The following is a 21,018-nucleotide window of genomic DNA, read 5'->3' as shown; positions in this document are numbered from 1 at the left end:
TTGTAATCTCCTTAGAAAATGAGAACCCCACTGAGGACTACACATTTCCTCAAACTCTGTTCACTTAATGACATAAAAGCATGTAATTATTCAAAGTCTGTTACCCATAAGCCTCGATGCATCCTGTTTTTTAACACCCCAAGAAACTCTTCGTGACTGAGACATTCATCACCATCCAAATCGAAGATCTTGAAGACGGTGTCCAAAATATTGTTTGAGAGCTCCTGGCCCGTGGCTACCTTCACAGCTCTCTTAAACTCCGCTACAGAGAGAAAATGCAAAAGCTCATCGATCAAGTAAAATAGTCTAAGTCTAAATTCTCATTATTTGAGAAGCAAAAACATCTATATACTTATTATTTGGGAAGTAAAACAAAAACAAAAATACTCATCAAGAACATGTTCAAATAATAAATTTAGCTGAGAAATGTCATGGAAGTAAACGCAAGATAAGCAGGTTATTCTAATCTCATCGATGTTTTGAACGCAGATATTTAAATATTTCCTTCTGCTTCTCAGCAGAAAAATTAGAAAGTAAAAGCAGGTAAGGTGACTGTTGAAACATGAGTGCTGGTGCCAAACACGGAGAACCCTCACACTGAACTGACTGAATGGCCGATCACTTGTCTTGCTCGTAAGTGGTCCCTGACTGGTATAACTACTTAAAGAAGAGAGCAACACTGCGTACAGACGACGACACTGAATGACTCGCACGACTTACTCAGCCGGACAGGGCGATGAGCTAAGCTGAACATCTGCATGGCAATGGCGAAGTCCTCCAGGTGGGTCGCAAAGTGACAGAAGGACTTGAACTCATCCAAACTAATGCTCTAATGAAATAACAAAGTGACTTTTTATTACAATTTTGTAAATATGATAATCTTAAGAATATAATGTGAGTCCTCTTTTCTATCAAGTCTACGAACTTGTATCTTTCTAAGCATGCCTGTCAGAAATTCTGAGATGCAGAGTAAGAACAGAACTACAGATTTCAGAGCAGAGGAGGGGCCCCAGGGGGGCACCCAGCGGGGCCGCTGGGTCTAGCTGCACGCTGTGCCAGCGGGGCCGCCCGGAGCCAGGAGCGCAGGGTGCCAGGAGGCGGGCCTGTGCTGTGGACTCACCTCCGTCTCCTCAGAGGCCCCATGCTGAAGCCTTGACCACCCCGCTCCCCACCCTCCCCCCATCGGCTGTGTGGCTGTATTTGGGGGCGGGGCCTGTGCAGAGGTAGTTGTGGCTAGAAGACGCCCTGGGGTGGGCCCCGTTCTGACAAGACAGGTCCTGGTGACAGGAGGAGGAGCCGCTGGAGCGCTCTCACCTGTGTGTGCACACAGAGAAATGGCCGTGTGGGGAGGCAGCTGCTGGCCGGCTGGGCAGACCTCACCGGAAACTAAGCACGCTGGCACCTGGACCTTGGCCTCCAGGCTCCAGAACTGAGAACACACACTTGCTGTTTAAGCCTGGAGCAGCCTGAGGTGGCTACCACGTCCAGCTGGGGGCCGGCTCCTCCTTTCTGCTCAGTTTCACCCGGGGACACAGCCCCGAGTCAGGGCACCGGGTCCGGGGCTGGCCGGGCCTGCTTGTATGCAGCGCGGCCTTGCCCTCTGCGTGGGCGGCAGCCCTCCCGGTATCAAGCGTGTTGCCTACGGTCTGCCGAATGGGGTGATCAGAACTTAAACCTTGGTCCATCTGATTTTTTTTTAAACTGAAGTATATTTAAAACCTATGCACTTAAAAACAAAACAAACAAAATGTTTTTTTTTAATTTTTTGAAAACCTTTTAGCTAGTTTTCCACTGAAAAAGTAAAAGTATAAAAATTCTTATTCTGAAAGTAAATTCTTCCTGACCTGAAAAAAAGTTTCTCTTTGCAGAGACCTTCAGGACCACGCCCTCTGCACATGCGGTGTCTTATTCAAGTTTCAGTGTTTGTGAGTTTATCAAATTTTATTTTTTACAATTTAACTTTTTGAAGAATATGTACACATGGTAAATAAAAACCCCAACAGCACAACAAATGAAAAATGAGAAGAGCTCTTCCCTCTTTGAGCCCCGCGTCCTTCCGGATCCTTCCGGAAACGTTCTATGCCTATGAAACGCACACCCCCCGACCCGCACGGCGGGAGCGTCCTCGCCACACACTTCTACACCCGGCTTCACGCTCACCACACAAACAAGAGTGGCTGTTTCTCAGCATCATGACCTCGAAGCAGCCACTAGGTGCAAAGCTGCTGATGTTTTTGCTTCACTGTTGGTGAGAAGTGGTACGTCGTCGGTGTTGGCCTCCGTACGGTTCTACCCGTAACACAGTTAACCACCTCTCACTCACACATTTGTCGGTCATTTGTGGACTCCCCTGTGTCCTCCGCCCAGACGTCTGATGGGCGCCAGGGCCCTGCAGCTGGGAGACAGCGCGCCGCGTGTTCTGCACGTCTTCCAGACCGGGGCTGCCTCCTCTCTGCTCTGGATGGTCCCTCCCAGGACGTCGGCACAGTCAGCAGCCCGGAACGAGACGTGGCTCCCTCAGGGCAGAGGACAGCTTCGCCCGCTGCCGGTCACGGAAGACCCAGGCTCCCTGGCTGTAGCGCAGACCCGCCGCGTGGGCCTCGGCGGACGGGGACAAACCTGAGGCCTGTGCTGCCACTGACCCGGGAATGACAAGCTTCTCTGCCTCTGACCCAGCCGATGCCTGTGAGGAGGTGCAGTGGTACACGCGTCTTGCAAGTACATGAAGTCCAGACGCTGAGTAATTAGCACATTGATTTTTAAGACCCCATTATACATTAAATAGGGTAGAAAGACCCTTCAACTCCTGATTTTTTAGTATCTCACTATAAATTAAAGAAATTGGCTTATTAAACGGGAGACCAGTATCTCCCCTCATTTTGTTAATTTTTCCTTTTTCCTTTGACTTTGAGTATAGTTTGTGGGGGATGAGGGAGGCAACAGACTTTTAAATTTTAGATGGTAATTTAACCACTTCACTGGAAGTCTCTGGGTTTTGCTTAGCACGCATGCTAGGACACCGCTCCAGTGTTTGTACGTCCTCAGTGTCGTTCTCCTCCTAACTCTGACCCGCACGGAATGCACCCGAGGCCTGAGAGGGACAGAGGTCCACGTCCACGTACCCCTCTGATGGCCAGTGAACTGTCCCAGTGCCATTTCCTCCTGGTTCTTCTCTCACCCAGCTCGTCGCAATCTGAGTTTATACACACCAAGTTTCCCAGTGTAACTGTATCTCTTTCCGACTTGATAGTCTGTTTAACTGATTTGTCAGTCAGATTCACTGTTGGTAACACTTTGGTTCCAATATTTGGTGACACATCTTACTATCTCAGCGTTTTCTTTTTTTAAAGACTTAATTTTTTTAGAGCAGTTTTAGGTTCACAGCAAAAGTATGGGGACGGGGCAGGAATTTCCAGGCACCCCTGCCCCCCGAAGTTTCACAGACTCCAGTGGCTTGTCTGGCCCGCTCCTGAGAACCCCAGAGCACTTTCAGTGAAGCTCTGGTTCCCTCTTGACTCCTGTACGTCCCCTCCTCCACGTAGTCAGGTGTGTCATGCCATCTGTCTGGCCAGCAGCCACGTGACACATCCGGGCTCAAACGCTCACTGCTGGACAGTGACTCAGTCCTTGTTTTCCTGCGCAGCCTCGGAGGGTGGCGTTTCTTCCAGATGGTGGGGCTTTGAGGGGCGGGGCCTCAGAGTCCGGTCCCCCACGGGCCACAAGGGAAACAGCATGACTGAGAAGGCGACCTCCCCTGTGTCAGCCACAGGGTTTCAGACCTGATGTGTGAGGGCAGAGAACCTGTGCTGTTCAGACTCATTTAACACTACATTTGCAGACTAACGTAGGGGACAACTGCTGTGTTTGTAATGCTAAGATTTTCCACTCAGTAACGGGATGTCTCTGTAATTAGGTAAGTTTTCTTTTACATCCATCAAGGCTTTAAAGAGTTTTCTATGTATTTCTTGTTAAATTTATTTCTAATTGTTATATATCTCTATTGAAATGACATCTTTCTTATATTTTATTATCTTTTTTTCTCACTACAGAGATAGCTTTAAAAATTATATAAAAACTCATGCCCATTTCAAAAAAAATTTGCAACAATAAAGTAAAAATCACTTGAAATCTTTGCACTGTACACTAACCATTATTAACAGCTTAGCAGTCATCACTTCCCGCAGTATCTGTGTACACACACACGCACACACCTGCACACACATGCGCTGTTACACTTTCTGGCCTGTCGTCTGCACAGCTGCTCCCGAGAGAGAAGCACTGTGACACGCACTGTGCTGAATGCAACTTCTGATGGTTTTTCAGTTTGATTCTCCTGGGTTCTATTCGCCTGTAATCACATCATATGCAAAGAGAACGGCCGCCGCTCACACTTTTAACTCTTCTATCCTGTGGATCTGCACCGGCCAGGTAAGCTTCCCAGATATGAGAAGGTGGCGGGCGATGGTGCACCCCCCTGCACTGGGCGCACGGTCGTGGCCACTACACGGGGTCTGTCCTAGGCAGCGCTTCCTTAGTAAGAAAACAGTACGTGAAGAACATTCCTCAATTCGATCTTACACTCAAATAACAGAGAGCAGCTTAGTTTTGATTAATCTTAGTTTTGATTAGTAATTAAGTTATTTAATTTTATAAATACATTAGCGTTATTTCATCTGCATCATGAGCATAATAAAAAGGGATACCAACCTCTCCTGCTGACAACTTCTCTCGCACATTTTTCCAATAAACGTCTTTATTTTCAGTGTTAGTGAAGAAAAGGAGCCACTCTGCAAAGTCTTCTTTTCTCATGAAACTCAAACCTTTAGAAAATTGCAGGAACTCCATTTCTTGGACCTCGGTTTGTAAGTTTTCCATAAATCTAGACATTAAAATATGAGATGGATGTAAGCAGCTTGTGGCTTCATGTGCTGGACCTGGGCTGCGGCCCTGCGGGTGAGTGCTCTGACCCGGCGGCCCGCACCCAACCTGGCTGTGCAAGTTACGCTTGGCAACCTGCATCCTGATAAACTTCAAGACTTAGAAACCTGTAAGATGCTGCTCTGGTACATCCAGAGAAAACAAGACTATACAGAAAATAAATTTTTTTCAAATACAGAAAAACCATCACTAGTCAGAGAAACTCAAATTTCAGTTAGAATACTGCTTTTAGAATATTAATGATAAATAATGGCTCCTAACAGTTTCCAGATACCAAAGTTTATCAGTGTAACCAATGGCCTTACATCAAAAGCTTAGATTTACCTAAAAATGCTTATAATCTTTTGGACCATAACATATGTCTGTACGACTCAATATTATTTTTTTAAATAAAAACAACATGGCGCTTTGATCAAACTGTCATCTACAGCTTCCTGGGAAAGGTGCAAGTTGAAGGGATATCAGATTAAAAAATATTTTCTTTGAATGAGAACCCAGAAATGCCGCACTTCATTTATTTATAACCTAAATCATGTGAGAAGAATCATTATGTGCATGAGTTTCACTCTGTGGCAGACCCTCTGCTCACTTTCCCACATGTCCAGGGGGCCGCACCACTGGTCATGCCACAACTTAACAGAAACGCACACGGGGAGACCAACAGGAATGTTCTCGTTCAGCTGGAGAAACACTGCTGCTGTTAAAAATTGACTTGCTTTAGATTTTGATCACCCCACAGAACTTAAAAGCATGAAGAGGGAGTTTGACTTTAGGCGTCTATCTATGTGGGAGGTAAGAGTCTGTTACCCGCAGCCTTTTCTGAATGTACTGGATACACAGATTTATTTATCAATGTTGTGTATCTTTCTGGGTCAAAGCAGAATTTCATCTAAAATTTGAAGCATTTCAAGTTTGGACTGATCCACAAAAGCTCTGACTGATATGCTTTGTCCTTTGTTTCGCTGTTCCGTGTGCTGTGCTGGCAGTCAGTGCTGTCTTGCAAGGACTGTTAAAGGGAGGCTTTGCTTGCAGATGAATGCACAGTGACTAGAGGAGTAGAAAATACAGAGTAAAAGCATTACTAACTTGTTCCTTTCCTCCTTCTTTGGGCTCCATCTGAGGTTGAAATATTACAAACTTAGTTGCTGTTAAACTATACAGCTGCTCTCAACTGATTATACTACTTTTGAGAAATATTACATATGCTTAATGATAATAACCTTGCCTAAGTCTAAAACTACATCTCATTATGACGTCAGAGTCTGGAACATGCTACTGGACATAAACACTGAACTGAAGAATTTATAGTAGAGCCACCCCTCTGGCCCGCCCCCGGGGCCCGCCCTGACCCCCTCGGGGACAGAGCAGGGGCACCTGTCACCGGTTCTCGCTCCCTCCTACTGCAGCACGAGTCCCAGTAAAGCCTCCCTGAACTCCTTGTCTGGCCTTGTGTCAGTTCCTGCTGACTAAGGAGTCCGAGGACCCAGGTGGGAACACTTTGTCTCCTTCAGTGCCTTTCCTAGAGACTTACAAGCTGTATCTTATAAAACAATGTCCTTTATCAGAGAAGCTGTAAGAAGGAGGCTGAGACAAAGGATGGAAGAGAAAAGGCAAACAACTCTTTATGAGGAAGGGTTACCCATCACACTCCCATAAAAACAAATTAAAAGCTGCAAATAGCACACTGAATGCTTATTGTGGAATTTCGATGATTAATTTGGCCAGTATGATGGTGAAAAAAATTATACAGGGAAGCTATTTTTTGTTACTTTATGACGTACGCACAATTTTAAAGATATACTATGATTATCACAGTCTAGCCCAGCACACCTATAATTTTAACTTCAGGGGCACTCTGCTCTATTCAAGAGATAAGCTCCTGAAAAACTGCATTTAAAGCAGTCTCTATTAACTGGACCTTTTTTTTTTTAATTGCATGATGGCATGACAGATTTCTCAGGGCCTATTATTTACAGAAACTCCTATTAAAAAAAATTTAAAGGAAGAATTCTAGATGAAATTATTCTGTTTAAGGAAAATTAAAGTTAGAAGCAACTTGAAACAGTCACTAAAGCCCTACGATCTTATCTCCTATGTCTTGGAAACTCTCCCACTTGGAAATCCTTTTTGCCACAACGCTAGCCCATTTCTTGCCTGCAATCCCAGCGGTCCCCTCCCTCACAAAGTCCTCCCTTTACTGTCACCCATCATCCGGAGAGAGTGATGGGCACGTCTGAACAGGTACCCTCCCCAGGCCTCCATTCAGGGCCTCCCCTCGCAGGGTTAACTGAAGTTGGGTCTTCCGGTGAGCGAACTCTCCCCCAGGTGGGCACACACTTCCCTGGCCACTCTCCCACTTCATGCTTATTTACAGCTCTGCAGGACCGAGGTCCTTTACCAGCCACAGGGCCTCACGCCTGTGTCTCTTCTCGAGCTCTCCTCTTTTCTCAGGTGGCCTCGCTGCTGCTCACTGCTGGCCCACTGCTGCTCATCCACCTGAGGAGGCAGGAGGGCCCCGCATCTCACACCCTGTAAGTGCTAGGCCCACTTCACAGGTAAAGCAGTCAGCTCAGGGTGGGTAAACACACTGTTGGTGTAACACTGACAGACACCCGCGCTGCATACTGACACATCCACACACACCCGTCTCAGGCTGTGAAGGCACCGCTGAGAAGTCGTCACGGAGAAACGCCGTGGACCCCTGTGCAGGAGGCCCGGAGACTGCGCCGCCGAGCGGAGCTGCCCGGTTGAGCCCCCCGGGTGGCGCCGGAGCCAGGGCTGGGGCCGGGGCTGGGGCAGCCAACCAGCGGCAGCGGCCGCCGCGTGCGCCTGTGCAGTCCAGAAGGGCGACCCTGCCCCCATTGGGGAACCACCCATTGGACCCAAAGACTCATGGCAATAGGAAATGGTCATTGTCTGACGTTAAGTTGGGCAGGTTTGTTTTAAATTAAGAACCAACTGTTATAGTACGTTACTAAATATAATTATTATAGTCTATACACGAGTATTATTTTTCATAGTAAGTTAGATGTTTTTTAGCATAGTAACTTTAGTTTACATTTCACAGGGTTTGCTCTCAGACGAATTCCGCACAGTATGTGGCTTAACGGTCTGCAGTCCTGGGGCACGAATGCATTCAGTTGTTTCTTTACCTCTTACCTATAAAATTTCCCTAAATGAATATAAGTATTCGCACTTACTTACGAAACTCTTTATAATGCAGTTTTTTTTCCCCTTTTGTCCCAAAGAAACGTAGCTGAAGGGTTGTGTTAATCTCAGGTTCTTTCACTGTTGTTTCCTACAAAAAAAGGGTATAATAATTTTAGGTAATCATAACCAAGAACAAAAATGGACACAGCAGCCTAGAACTCCTAGGACAATACCCACAAAAGATTCTCGTAACAACAACGGCAAATAACATTCTATTACTCTGCATAGCACCGTTCTCTACGGACTTCGCTCGAGCAGGAGAAAAACACCGAGGGCTAACACACCGGAATCGCTCCAGGGGGACTTCAGCTGTGGGCACAACTGGAGTGGGCCAAAGAGAGAGCTCAGAATAGTGAAACTAGTTATTTCAAAATGTGACCTCCTAGCATTTTCTAATGAAGCAGGATGGAGAGAATCAAAGCAGGAAAGCCTTGGACCTTCTGCTGAATGTTGGAAATTTGAAAAACGCTAGCTTTTCCTAATGATAAAATTAACAGGTGAGGATTCCATCCAAGGTAATGAGTGATGCAGATCCACAGACCCTTCCTCCTTCCAGTCTCCCAGAAAATAAACAAAAATAATAACACAGAACCACTAAAAAGATTATCAGCAGCAACTAAACAACAAAAGGGTTTAAACCATATAGTTTGAGAGAGAAGCGCTGGATTCAGGTGCTGGTCCAGCCTGCCTCCCACACACAGCGGTAGGCAGTGTGGCTGTCACCTGACAGAACCCACGAAAACCTTGAATCTAAGGGGTGAAAAGGCAGCCGGGACAAGACGTGGGGGAAAGCAGGCTACTTGGCAGCATGTGGAGCTCAGGCAGAGGGGGGCTTCTAGAATCTTCTGGGCACTGTTCAGTGGAGGGTAAGCAGGAACCCAGAGAGGGGGTGCACCGCGGAGGGCGGTCAGGCCCATCAGCGGGGGCGCAGGAAGGGGGGCAGAGTTTGCGCATGAAGTCTGTCTGGAAGAACACATGGGAGCTGGTGACGGGAGGAAAATTCTGCCTACATACATCCTTCTGGGAGCCTCTTGAGGTCGGATCACGTGAATGTAGCAATTCTACTCAAATATTTAGAAAAGTCAAGTTACTGATGACTTTCTGGACTATCTGGGAATACTTATTTGAACAAACAGAATAGAGAAGCTACTGTAAATAACGTCTGTTTGGAAACGTTCGGCTTATTGCACATACCTGGCATTCTGTTTCACTAGCTACTGCTGTCTTCAGGTCATCCTGTTTACTGATGATCTTCTGCAGCTAAAAAGAGTGCAAACATGAATTCAGCTGTGTGTCTACCGGAATTCTCAAAACAACCTAAAAACAGATGCTAAGTTCTTATTACAAAATATATACCAGTTATTTGTTAAATATTAAATTAAATATTAAATTTTTTATTATAACTCCTAATATCAGTTTTTTTCTTAGATCACATAAGAATTAAAGGAGAAAGATATACAAGTATTAACATTGTTATTACTATGATTTGGATCACTTTTTCTCCTAAGAAAGCTGGCTTACTTAATATATATATATACTAAAGGCATCACTATATAAAAACTTCATGATTATCCTCATTTTTCAAGAGGATTTTTATTCGTAATTAATTTTTCTGATTGTTTATGGCCATATTGCAAGTGTATAGCTCTTAAAAAGCTATTCATATCATATAAACAGCCTTCCCTTTTCTCTTTATGCATTTATAAAGCTTTGAGATAATTCATAGGCCTACATTTCTGCCAGTTAAAAAACTGTCAACAGTACCTCAGGACTGAGCACGCTAAAAACCTACCTACCGTTCAGTGTCATCTGTACCAGTCCTCACATGGAAAGCAAATTAAAAAAAAAGTTTAAAAAAAATTAAATGTAGACAAAATCTCCACCCATTTTTTTCTAGACGGCTTCTTTGTTAATAGTTTGAGAAGGGCTGCCTCAAATGTTGCTGCTTCTGCTACATTTGTTGTAGGCATAAGGCTTGTCTCTAGCTCTCTAAAGCCCTCAGACTTTTCAACACTCGCCCCCCCCCCCCAATTTTAGGGAATAACGTTAAAGAGCTTTTATTTGTTTTATCCTTTATCTAAGTTGACAATCAGTATACTGCCATGTTCAACACCCAAACATTTCTTACTTTGCTTAAAACTGCTCCTCTTAACATTTTTATTAGGGATAATTTCAAACACAGCAGAGAGAACCCTGTAATAAACTACCCCCAACACATGACTCGGGTGCAGCCTTACCCATGTTCCACCACTCGTGGTCCCTAGTCACCCACCCCCACTCCCGACTCGTCATTAATATTCACAGCTCTTTCGGGGAAGACTCCCGTGCACTGCAATGCACAAATCTGGGCCGTACAGTTTTCATTGGTTTAGAGATTCAAATAAATGGCATCAAGTCGTCTGTGTCTGCCATCATCTCCTGTAACTCGGCACAGTGGCTCTGTGATTTATCTGTGTTGTCTGCTATCAGGACACGTTCCCATTTGTTGCTGAGCTGGACCCATTTGAATAAATACACAGCTGTTTATCCATTCACCTGCTGACAGATGTTCACGTTACTGCCTCCAGTTTTCGGCTACTGTGACTTAAGCTGCCATAAACTTTTTCTTTTTCCCCCAGCTTTACTGAGGTATACTTAACACACAAAAACTTGCACACGGTAATGTACACATCTCGATGAGTCTGAACCTCTGCACACCCCCTAACACACCACCACCATCAAGGCAGCAGACACAGCTCTCACCTCTGCTGTGGTTTTGGTGACTCAGCACGAGATTCAGCCTCTTGATGCACATTCACGCGCATGACACCGTGTTGCTAAGCGTGTGCACTGTTTGTGCAGCGCAGCTCCCACAAACTTCCCTGCGCAGCCTCTGTTGTCTTCGACATGCTTTAACATTTCTCTTGGGTAAATTCCCAGGAGGGAACAGTTAGGTCTGTCTGACTTTATAAGAAACTGTCAAGCCTTTTTCCAAAGTGAATTCTGGTTCCTTCACAGCCTCACCATGTGGTGCCATCAACCTTTTTAATTTCAGCCATTCTATTGGAAGAACAGTACTTCTCTGTGGTTTTAACGTGCATTTCCCTGATAACTCACTTTTTCAAGTGCTGTCTCCTATTCACACATTTTCTCTTCTGATGTGTCTGTTGTACTCTTTTATCTAGATTTTAATTTTTTTTAACTACTAAGTTGTATGGATCTACTATATATTCTGGACACAAGTCCTTTGTCAATTACCTGCTTGGAAAATATTTTCTCTTATCCTACAGTTTGCCTATTCATTTTCTTAATACACAGAAGCCGTTAATTTTGATTATCACTCTTTTTCCCTTAATGGTCACTGCTTTCAGTGCCCTAAGTAACTGACTTACTGATCCTGAAGATACTCTCTTATATTTTTTCCCAGAAGCTTCATGGCTTTAGTTTTTATGTTTAGACGTAAGATACATCTCAAATACATTTCTGTATGTGGTCTGAGGCAAGGGTTATGGCTTTTTCATATACATAATATCCTATCCCTTGTTCTAGTGTTATTTGTTGAAAAGACTTTTGTTTCTTCATTAACTGAGTTGGAGGCTTTACTGAGAATTGTGACTATGTACGTGTGGACTCTGCTCCCCTCCACTGATCTACCTGTCCGTCCTTAGGGCAACGTCACAGTGTCACCACTACTGCAGGTCTGCAGAATCTTAAAGTTAGGTAGTGTCAGAGTATCCAGATTTATTCCTGCTTTTCAGGATTGATCTGGGTGGTTTAGAGCCTTTGCTTTTAAATATACTCTTTAAAATCAGCTTGTTAATTTCTATTAAAAAAAAAAAAAGTCGGCTGGGTTTCTGCTTGGGGAAATTGAATCTTTAGACCAATTTGGGAAGAAGTGACATCTTAACACTACCAAATCTTCAATCCATTAACATGGTGTATTTCTCCATTTATTGAGGTCTCCTTGAATTTCTACCAGCAATGTCTGAAGTTTCTGGTGTATGTTTTTTGTTAAATTTATTCCTACTTCTTTTATATCATTTGGCACCATCTAAAAAGAACTGATTTTAAATTCATTTTCCAAAAGTTTGCTACCATTATATGAAAACACAATGGATTTTTCTACACTGATCTCCCACCCGGAGACCTTGCTAAATTCACTTACACGTCTTTGATTTGGCTGTGATTTGGTTGTCAGTTCCTTAGTCCTATTATCTGTGGTAAAGTCAGATTTACTTCTTCCTTTCTCATCTTTTCCCCTTTTCCCCCTGTATTGCTTTTATCTCTAGAATCTCCAGCAAAATGTCAAACAGAAGGGGTAAGAAGACGTCCTTTGCCTGGTTCCTGACCTCAAGGGGAAAGCGTCCAGTACTTCATCTTGTGGCAGGATGTATCTTTAAATTTTCTGTGCACGCCTTTCACAGACTGAAGTTCTCTCCTATTCCTACCTGCTAACTTTTATCACAAAAGTGCTTATTTTGTTAAATGCTTTGTGTGCATGAACTGGTATGATCGTGTTGGTTCCTCTTCTATTCTGTTAATACTAAGATGGACTGCACTGACTGGTTTTCAACTATTAAGCAAATTTTGTACTCTGTGGATAAATCTCACTTCGTCGTGATGTGTTATTTTATATAGCGCTTGACGAGCTTTGCTCCATCCGGTTAAGCATTTTCATCTCTGTTCACGAGGAAAGGTGGTCTATAGTCCACTTTTCCTGTTAGGTCTTCGCCAAGTTTCAGCCATCAGGGATGTGCTGGTCTCATCACATGAGGGAACTGTTCCCTTTTCCTGCGTTTTCTCAAAGAGTCTGTGCAAACTGGGCATTTCTGCATCCCTGTGTGCTTGAACAGGTTTCACCGGTGAAAGCATCTGAGCCTGGATATTTCTTTGTGGGAAAGTTTTTGATAACAAATCCAGTTCCTTTGATAAAGGGCCATTCAGATTTCTATCCCATCTCGTTAGCTTCGGTAAGTTTTGTTTCTTAAGGCACTTGTCCGTTCGTCTGAGTTATCAAACTCCCAGTCACATAGGAACCAGTACCTCACAGTGTTCCACTTCTATCCCTCCGATGCCTGCAGGATGTGTGGTGAGCTCTCCTTTTCATTGCTAATACTGGGCATTTGATCTCTTTTGTTGTTGTTTGTTTCTGTTAGGTCAAGTACTAAGGATCAGTCAAATTTATCAGATGGATAATTTTAAAAATAGGAACAACAGATGTTATTCATAAAATGATACATTTTTATAGAACATTCAAAACTTATCTTTTATTATAAGACAATATAGTTATTGTCTATAGTTATAATCTTCACGTAGTCATTGTAAATAGTTACAAAACAAAAAAGCAAACAGAATTAGCTCACTGAAGTAAGAAGTTCTTCAGGAGGCTGTCCCAGTATCATGTGGAACTTAGAACAAGGGTCAGTCCTGCAGTCTGACTATGTGGGTTTAGTGCCAGACGGAGCTGCCCTGCCAGAGTCTTAGCTAAGGCACTTTGGTCTGGACTCAGGGAGAGGTTACGGCAGGTTCGGCTGCACTTTGAAGACTGCAGTGCTGTGTATCTTGTTTTGTAGTAACAGCTCCATTTGAAAGACCATGAACACTTTGTATCCAGGTACCCTCTTAGGCCAAAAGGTCTCTCTGGTCTACTACGGTGCTTTCTGAGACGGCTGCATGTGACGCTGAGTCACGACGGCACTGCGCTAAGTGCCCCCACGTGACCACGTGCGGTCTCCGTGCTGGGAGCACAGCGGTTACGGACAGAGGGCGGCACGGGGTGCTTTCACTGAACTTACATTCCAGTGGGATGTAGACAACATCCAGTGGGACAGAGATAACGCGCAAGTGAACAAATCAGTCAGGTAATTCCAGAATTTTCAGTCTTGTGCTACGACTAGAATAAAAAGACAATGAAGTGGTGTGCCAAGATTCAGGCTTTCTGTCAGACATGCTTATTCTGGGGAGTTGTCTTTGAGGACATGACATCTGGGCTGAGAGCTGAATAATTAAAAGCTACCAAGGGGGTGGGGAAAGGGCATTCTAGGTAGAGGTAAGAGCAAAGTTTCTGGTAGAAATAGGGGTGCTTTGCTAGAGAACCAAAAACAGGTAAAGAGGTTATACGCAGCTACAAAGGCAGCAGGAGGGCACGCGCAAATACGAATTCCCGACATCTAACAACCACTGCCAAACCGACCAGCTCTATACTGATCCGTATTTTCAGTTTCAGGCTGAAAGTGAAGACAACTATCTAGGGTCAGTTTAACTTGTTTTTGCTTTCAGAATGGATCATGATTAAGTTCTGGAATAAGAACACTATTCCAAAATCAAGAAGAATAAATTCTACTGAAGGCCTTTACAGTTAATAATAACTCTAGCAGGTACATTTAGTTTCCTTTTTCCTTTTTTTTTTTTTTTTTTTTGGTTGGGGGAGGTGATTAGGTTTACTCATTTATTCCCAGAGGAGGTACCAGGGATGGAACCCAGGACCTCACGCATGCTAAGCATGACTCTACCACTGGAGCTATAGCCCCCCCATTAGCAGGTAGACATAGTATAATAAAATTATTACACCACTGCGTTAAGAGCACAGTCCTTCCTACCAGTATGAAAGACCTGTGAAATCAAGGGACCACCTAAAGAGAAATCTATACTAGTAAACAGACTTGTCATCAATCTCTTGTTTAAAGAAATTACACTGAAACCCTGGCTCTTATCCCAAATAAGCAGATGTACCTTCTATCGAGGTAAAGACGAAATGGACTGATTATCACTGGCTTTGACCGCTGCAGGCGGCCTGTGGTCTGCTGACAGAGAAGAGTTTACACGGAGCGCTGCCACTGTACTTGTTCTTGGGATGAAGAAGTGAGCAATAAATACACTTACCTCACAGCGTGCAGACCTGATGTTAACAAAACCGGAATGTACCACATAGCACAAAAGAAACAAACTAAGGCAATTTATATTCTAGGACATTTTCCTAAGACTTCATATTAATAGATTTCTTCGTTACTTTTGCGTTTGCCGTTCAAGTCACTTCGCTGTGCCTCTGTTTTGGGTATTAAAGTAATTCTCGTTACTTTCCTAGCACTTATGATAGGAAGAGCAACAAACAGAATTTACTGGGGAAACAGTCAGATAAGCTGGAAAACTCACAAATCCTGCCCCTTAAACATGCTTCTCTGACCGGAAAAGAACTGTTTGGCTATTTCAATAAAACTTCAAATAGAAGAGAATACATACTTAGGATTCCTAATATGATGACCATGGAAATGAAATAATTATTCAAGTAATTAATGTAAATGCTTTTTCTCCTCTAAGCTGTTATTTTTAATTGACATAGTGTATCATGCTCCACGGGTTATCAAGTTCAGTGTTTCATTTCTAAGATCAGCACAAAGAACCCTTTACAGGCTTAGGAGGTTGACCAGGAAAAACCGTGGTATTCAGAAAGCGTTCTTCAAATTCAGCGTGTTGAATGATTACGCAGAAAAAGTATCTGAAACACTCCTGAAGCAGGCGTGTGCCACGTCCCGGGTGGAGGCTGCCCCGCAGGGAAGGAGACCCTGCAGGACGTGGCTCCATGGGCCCCTGGGAGGAGACCTGGGGAGGAAGGGGGCTGACATTTGCTCACAATGACTTTCTAATGAAACACTTTTTTGGGGTCCAAATCCGTATCTCTTATTTATAACATATTCTGAATACGTGGAACATTCCAAACATTCTTTCAGCAGTTAAACAGTAGTCTTCTCTACAGCTTTTAGTACATTTAACTTCTCCCACTTTGAGAAAATGGATTTTATAAGATTACCACCTGTTTTCTGAATAGTACAGTGAAACCTCATGTACCTAGAGGTTTATTTCAGGCAACTTCAATCCTCTGGAATCCTCCAGCCTTTTTACTTAAGCTGCAAACGCAGGAGTAAGAAAAATCTTTTCCAGCATCTGAGACAACTGTCATAAGGAGTATGCAACAAAGTACATCTAAAAATTCCTCAGTATCTTTAGCCCTGTATACTTTAGAGCAGTGCTGACCAGCAGGAAAGTATTGGCCTGAGTAAGTGATTTAGAATGTTTTAGTAGGCACGTTAGAACCAGGAAAAAGGCAAGTATACGGCACAGTGATCAGCACCTACTAACTACTTAGAAAAACCACTGATGGATTAATGAGCACACATATAGATGACTAATTTAGGACTGAAAAAAAGCCTTTGAGACACGAAAGAAATGGAACTCTCTCCCACTGCGGGTGGGAATGTAAAACAGTACCCAGAAAACAGAACTGGCAGCTTCTTAATTTATACTTAACGTATGACCTGGCAACCCCACTCCTAAGTATTCAGTCAGAGAAAACATACATTCACCCAAAGACCTGTGTATGAATATTCACAGCAGCCTCAGCCTGGAAACAACCAGCATGCTCATCCACAAGGGACTGGGGAGATGAACGACGTCCGCACAACAGAGACCCCCCACCCCCCCCAGCAGCGGGGACGGGCGGACCACTGACGCCCGCGGCAGCGGGGACGGGCCCGAGCGAGGCAAACAGAGCGCACACTTTCTGATTCCATTTACGTGAGACTCGAGGAAAGGAGCACATCGATGCTAGAAGAAAGCAGAGGACTGGTTGTTGCCTGGGGCCAGGACGGGTGAAGAACGGACTGAAAGGCCCAAGAGGGCTTTCTGGAGCGTGGGAAATGTTTCAGATCTTGACTGGGATGTAGGGACACAGAGCATAAATTTGTCAAAACTCATCCCTCTGCACACTGTGGACAGGTGCAGTTTATTGTATATAACGTAACCTCACAGTTAAACCCCTCTGACAAGGGTCTAGACCATGACTTTGCAAATTTAATTACTAAAATATTTGGTTTTATACATAAGAAACTATCTCAAATATTAAGAAAACATGATGTAGCAAAAAGAAGGTCATAAAATAGAGAACACATTTATAAACAGTGGGATCCTACAAAAAGTAGGTTATAAACATTTAACAAGTTCACAAAGTATCTGGAGGAGGGTGCAGAGTGCGCGAACCTCAGCGCAGGGCGAGCCGAGGTGAGGGAAGGGGCAGGTGTGCGGCTGCACAGCGGCGGGTGCAGCTCTCAGTGTCTCAGCCAGTGAGGCCAGTGCTGGAAGTTGTCCAGTTACTTAAAAAGTCTGTTAAACTGAGGAATCCTTTTAAAGAAGAAGGACACCTGCACAATGAACATTTTAATTAACTTACATAAGTAACATCCGTTTCAGAACCAAGGCCTTTTCTTTGGAGTGAAGCCACTGATTGAAATTACTTGTTATTTTTCTTGACTAAGTATATAAAAGATAATTTATCATCTGTAGTTCTCAGTTTCATTTTCATTAAAGTGCAGCAAAAATGTAAAGAAACAGGCGAAATTATATCTCAAAATTATGACTTTATCACATCTTCAATACAAAAATCAATATATTTTATAGTCCTTTCTTATTTCTTCAAAATCCGGTGTGTATTTTACATTACAGATCATTCATATGATGTATTCCATTAGAAATACAGGCATACCTCGTATTATTGTGCCTTGCAGATTTTGTGTTTTTTACAAATTGAAGGTTTGGGGCAACCCTGCATTGGTAGAGGATGGTTAGCATTTTTAGCAATGAAGTATTTTTAAATGAAGGCATGCATATTAGGACAGGACACTATTGCACACTTAAACAGACTACAGTACAGTGTAAACACAACAGGTGTTCAACAATGAACCAAAATTAACTAGAATCTACTTACCTTAAAAAATTCCTTTTTCTCAACCATCTCATCACCATCTGCATCCAGCATTTTAAATGCAACATGAAACCCAGTATGGGGTTCTGCAAGCAAGTGAAAAATGAATAATTATGGCAATGTTGGTGAAAGGCAATTTATTTGCAGATATACAGATCTTCAAACTTGAAATGAGCCACCAGAAACAACGTAAGTGCCTAAGACAGACAAAAAGCCGTACCTGCTTAGGACACCAGCTTGCAGAGGCTGACCTGCCTCCACGGTGTGCTGCTCCCCCGCCGTGCTCTGCTCGTCAGAGCACACGTAGTTCAACCACTTTATTTCTGTAGCTATACTCGGCGCTTTCCTGTATTCTTACAGTACCTTGGCTATTTTCATTTGATTATCCTTGATTTCCCTTTCTCAAGAGTAAGGCTTTAAAAAAATTACTCGTAAGTGATTCTGGACTTACAGGGACGCTGTGAGGTCGGCACAGCGCGCTCTCACCGGCCCCCCACCCAGCTGCCGCTACCGTCAGCATCTTCTGGAACCTCGTGCCTTTATCAGAACTAAGCACTTAACACGACAGCATTTCATACTAAACTATGGACTTCATTTGGGTTGCACGTTTCTTCTGCTCTAGGGTCAGACACAGGAAACACGCTGCATTTAGCTGGGATGCCTCCTCGGTCTCCTCCAAGCTGGGGAAGTTTCTTAATCTCTCCTTGGTATTCTTGGCTTTGACAGTCTGAAGAGGGCTGGTCAGGAATTTTGCAGGATGTCAGATGAGGCTTTTTAAAAAAATGTTTTTGGGGGGAGGGAGGTAATTAGGTTTTTAAAAAAATTTATTATTATTTTTTTAATGGAGGCGCTGGGGATTAAACCCAGGACCGTGTGCATGCTGAGTATGCCCTCTACCACTGAGCTCTACCCTGCCCACCTCAGACGAGGCATTTTAAAAAAAATTATTTATTATTGTATTTTGGGGGAGAGGAAATTAGCCTTTTTATTAATTAATTTTTTAATGGAGGCACTGGGGACTGAACCCAGGGCCTCGTGCATGCTAGGCAGGTACTCTCCCACTGAGCTATACCCCCCCAGATGAGGCATTTTTAATATCCCTAAGTGAAGGCTAGGTCTGTTTCTTCTGCTCAAAGAGCCTTCAGTCATGAGACAAAGTTACGGGAGCAGAGAGCAAAGGAGGCCGAGAGCCCAGGGATGACCCGATCCAAGCGTCATCTTGCAGGGACAGACGCCAAGGCACCGGCAACACCCGCAGTGACAGAGACGCAAGTACAGAACCTCCGCGCCCCGCCTGGTAGGAACAGTCAGGGTCACTGAGGGACTGAGGTACTCACTAGTGAGGACTGTAAGCAGGAACAGATACTCAGTGTACGAAACGAGCCCTGAAAGAGAGAGAACACACACACTGAAAACAAGTTTCAGGCGGTTTAGAAGTGATCACACACATACATATACTGTATGGAACCTTCACCCAAGTAAAAACACATTTTACTTTAAATGACCTCTCTTTGGTACTACGGAGAACCGTCATAAGAGAGTCTAGTACAAATGCTTAAAAACAAAAGACTGATCAGGTCACTGTCGCTAGCAGGAAGGGGAACGGACGTTGGCCAGCAAACAAAGGTGTCCACGAGGGGCTTCACTTGCACGGCATTCTGCGTAATCTCTACACAAAGTTCACTATTCATAACATCTCAACTGAAGCAAACTTACAAATTCAGTAGAATGACAGAGATCTGAATATGCGAAAGGTCAAACTACATTATCAAAATGAAGTCATTCGATCTTCGCAGCAGTGACCTGACTGGCCTTTGAGAAGCCATCCCTCCCCACTCCTGTCTGGGTGGGACGACTCGTCTTCACCTCTGGAGGGAGATGCTAACTGGCCAGGCGGCAGCCACGCTCCTGCAGGGCTGAGCCCTGCTCAGCCAGATGCGGGGACTGGGGGAACCGCTGCGAGAATGCTGGGCCACTCACTCCACTCCCCCCGAGCTCTGATGATGCAAGAATGTCCCGCTTAGGACAGCGAGGCCAGATGAGTGCCTGGACCTTCCAGGGGGCTGGTCTCCAACGCAGGCCAGAAAGAGGCTGTTTGAACCCTGGACGAAGCTGGGCTGAAGCTGGATCTACGTCTGCCCACTAAATAAACTTCCTCTCCTGCTCCAGTAAGCAGTGTCAGGCTTCCCGTGCTTGCAATGCAAAGAATCACCATAAACATTTGTGAACTAGCCGTCTGAATGTTTTCTTTGCAGAAATGTCTACTCCAGTCCTTTGCTCGTTTTTAACTGGTTTTTTTTTTGGTTGTTATTGGATTGTAGCAGTTCTTTATATATTCTGGATATTAACCCCCTACATGGGATTTGCAAATATTTTCTTCCATCCTGTGGGCTGCCTTTTCACTCTTGATAGTGTACTTTGAGTCGCAAAACTTTAAAATTTTTCTGTTGTCGCCCGTGTCTTAAATCTCTTTTACTCTATAGGTTCTCCCTGGTCTTTTTCCCCCTCTCAATTTCAACTTAATTGTTAAAAGAAGCTTGGTCATTTGTCCTGTAAAGTTTCTGAGTGTCCAGAAGATTTTGCTAAGTGCATCCGTGGTGTCATTTCACTCATTCCTCTAACATCTACATTTTCTGCAAACTGGTACTTGGATCCAGAGCTGTGCTCAGATTCAAGTTTGGTTTGTGGCAAGAATTCTTAACAGATGGCGCTGTATACTTTCACCAGGAAGCCCAAATGCAAATGCTTACAGGAAATGCTAAATACCACCGAGAGATGCTGACAGAAGATTTACAAGACTTAAAAAAACAGTGAAGTCAATTCCAGAGTTTAGGTGATCAGAGACGTCTCAGAAGAAATAATTCTAAAAATGGTCTTCGAATGATGGGAGAAAATTTTACTTAAGCAGGTGTAGTATCAGTGGGAAAACCACATATATAAGGTTGATAAAGCTGAATATGAGCATTAAAAAGCAACTGTTTGTCTGGAATACTGTCTACGTGGAAGAATCAATGGGAAGGGAAGCCAATCCAGGGGTTCAGAGACAGGGAAGACAGGCTGGAGGCGGTGGCGGCAGGGGTCTGCCTCATCCTTCTGTGAAGGAGGACCACCCCTGCCGGCTCCCGGTCAACACGGTG

At 44.0% G+C, this 21,018-nt stretch overlaps 1 protein-coding gene across 3 annotated transcripts in view; it reads right to left on the bottom strand.

Annotated features, from left to right (window-relative positions):
• The window catches only part of MICU2 (mitochondrial calcium uptake 2), a 71,574-nt gene that overhangs the window by 2,793 nt on the left and 47,763 nt on the right, over positions 1-21,018 (bottom strand). For 2 of the 3 annotated variants that reach the window (XM_031465730.2, XM_064493277.1), the window contains 7 exons: positions 19,219-19,266; positions 17,885-17,967; positions 9,343-9,408; positions 8,139-8,236; positions 4,708-4,879; positions 721-829; positions 105-262 (listed from right to left, as the gene is read on the bottom strand). In XM_031465730.2, coding sequence (XP_031321590.2) covers positions 105-262; positions 721-829; positions 4,708-4,879; positions 8,139-8,236; positions 9,343-9,408; positions 17,885-17,967; positions 19,219-19,266 — 734 coding nt within the window. The remainder of the gene's footprint in view (positions 1-104; positions 263-720; positions 830-4,707; positions 4,880-8,138; positions 8,237-9,342; positions 9,409-17,884; positions 17,968-19,218; positions 19,267-21,018) is intronic. The other variant, XM_064493275.1, reaches the window with a different exon arrangement.

This window comes from Camelus dromedarius, chromosome 13 (assembly GCF_036321535.1).
Source record: "Camelus dromedarius isolate mCamDro1 chromosome 13, mCamDro1.pat, whole genome shotgun sequence".
In the NCBI taxonomy this organism is placed as follows: domain Eukaryota; kingdom Metazoa; phylum Chordata; class Mammalia; order Artiodactyla; family Camelidae; genus Camelus; species Camelus dromedarius.
The sequence above is the reverse complement of the archived record's forward strand: the minus strand, read 5'-3'. Positions and strand labels throughout refer to the sequence as shown.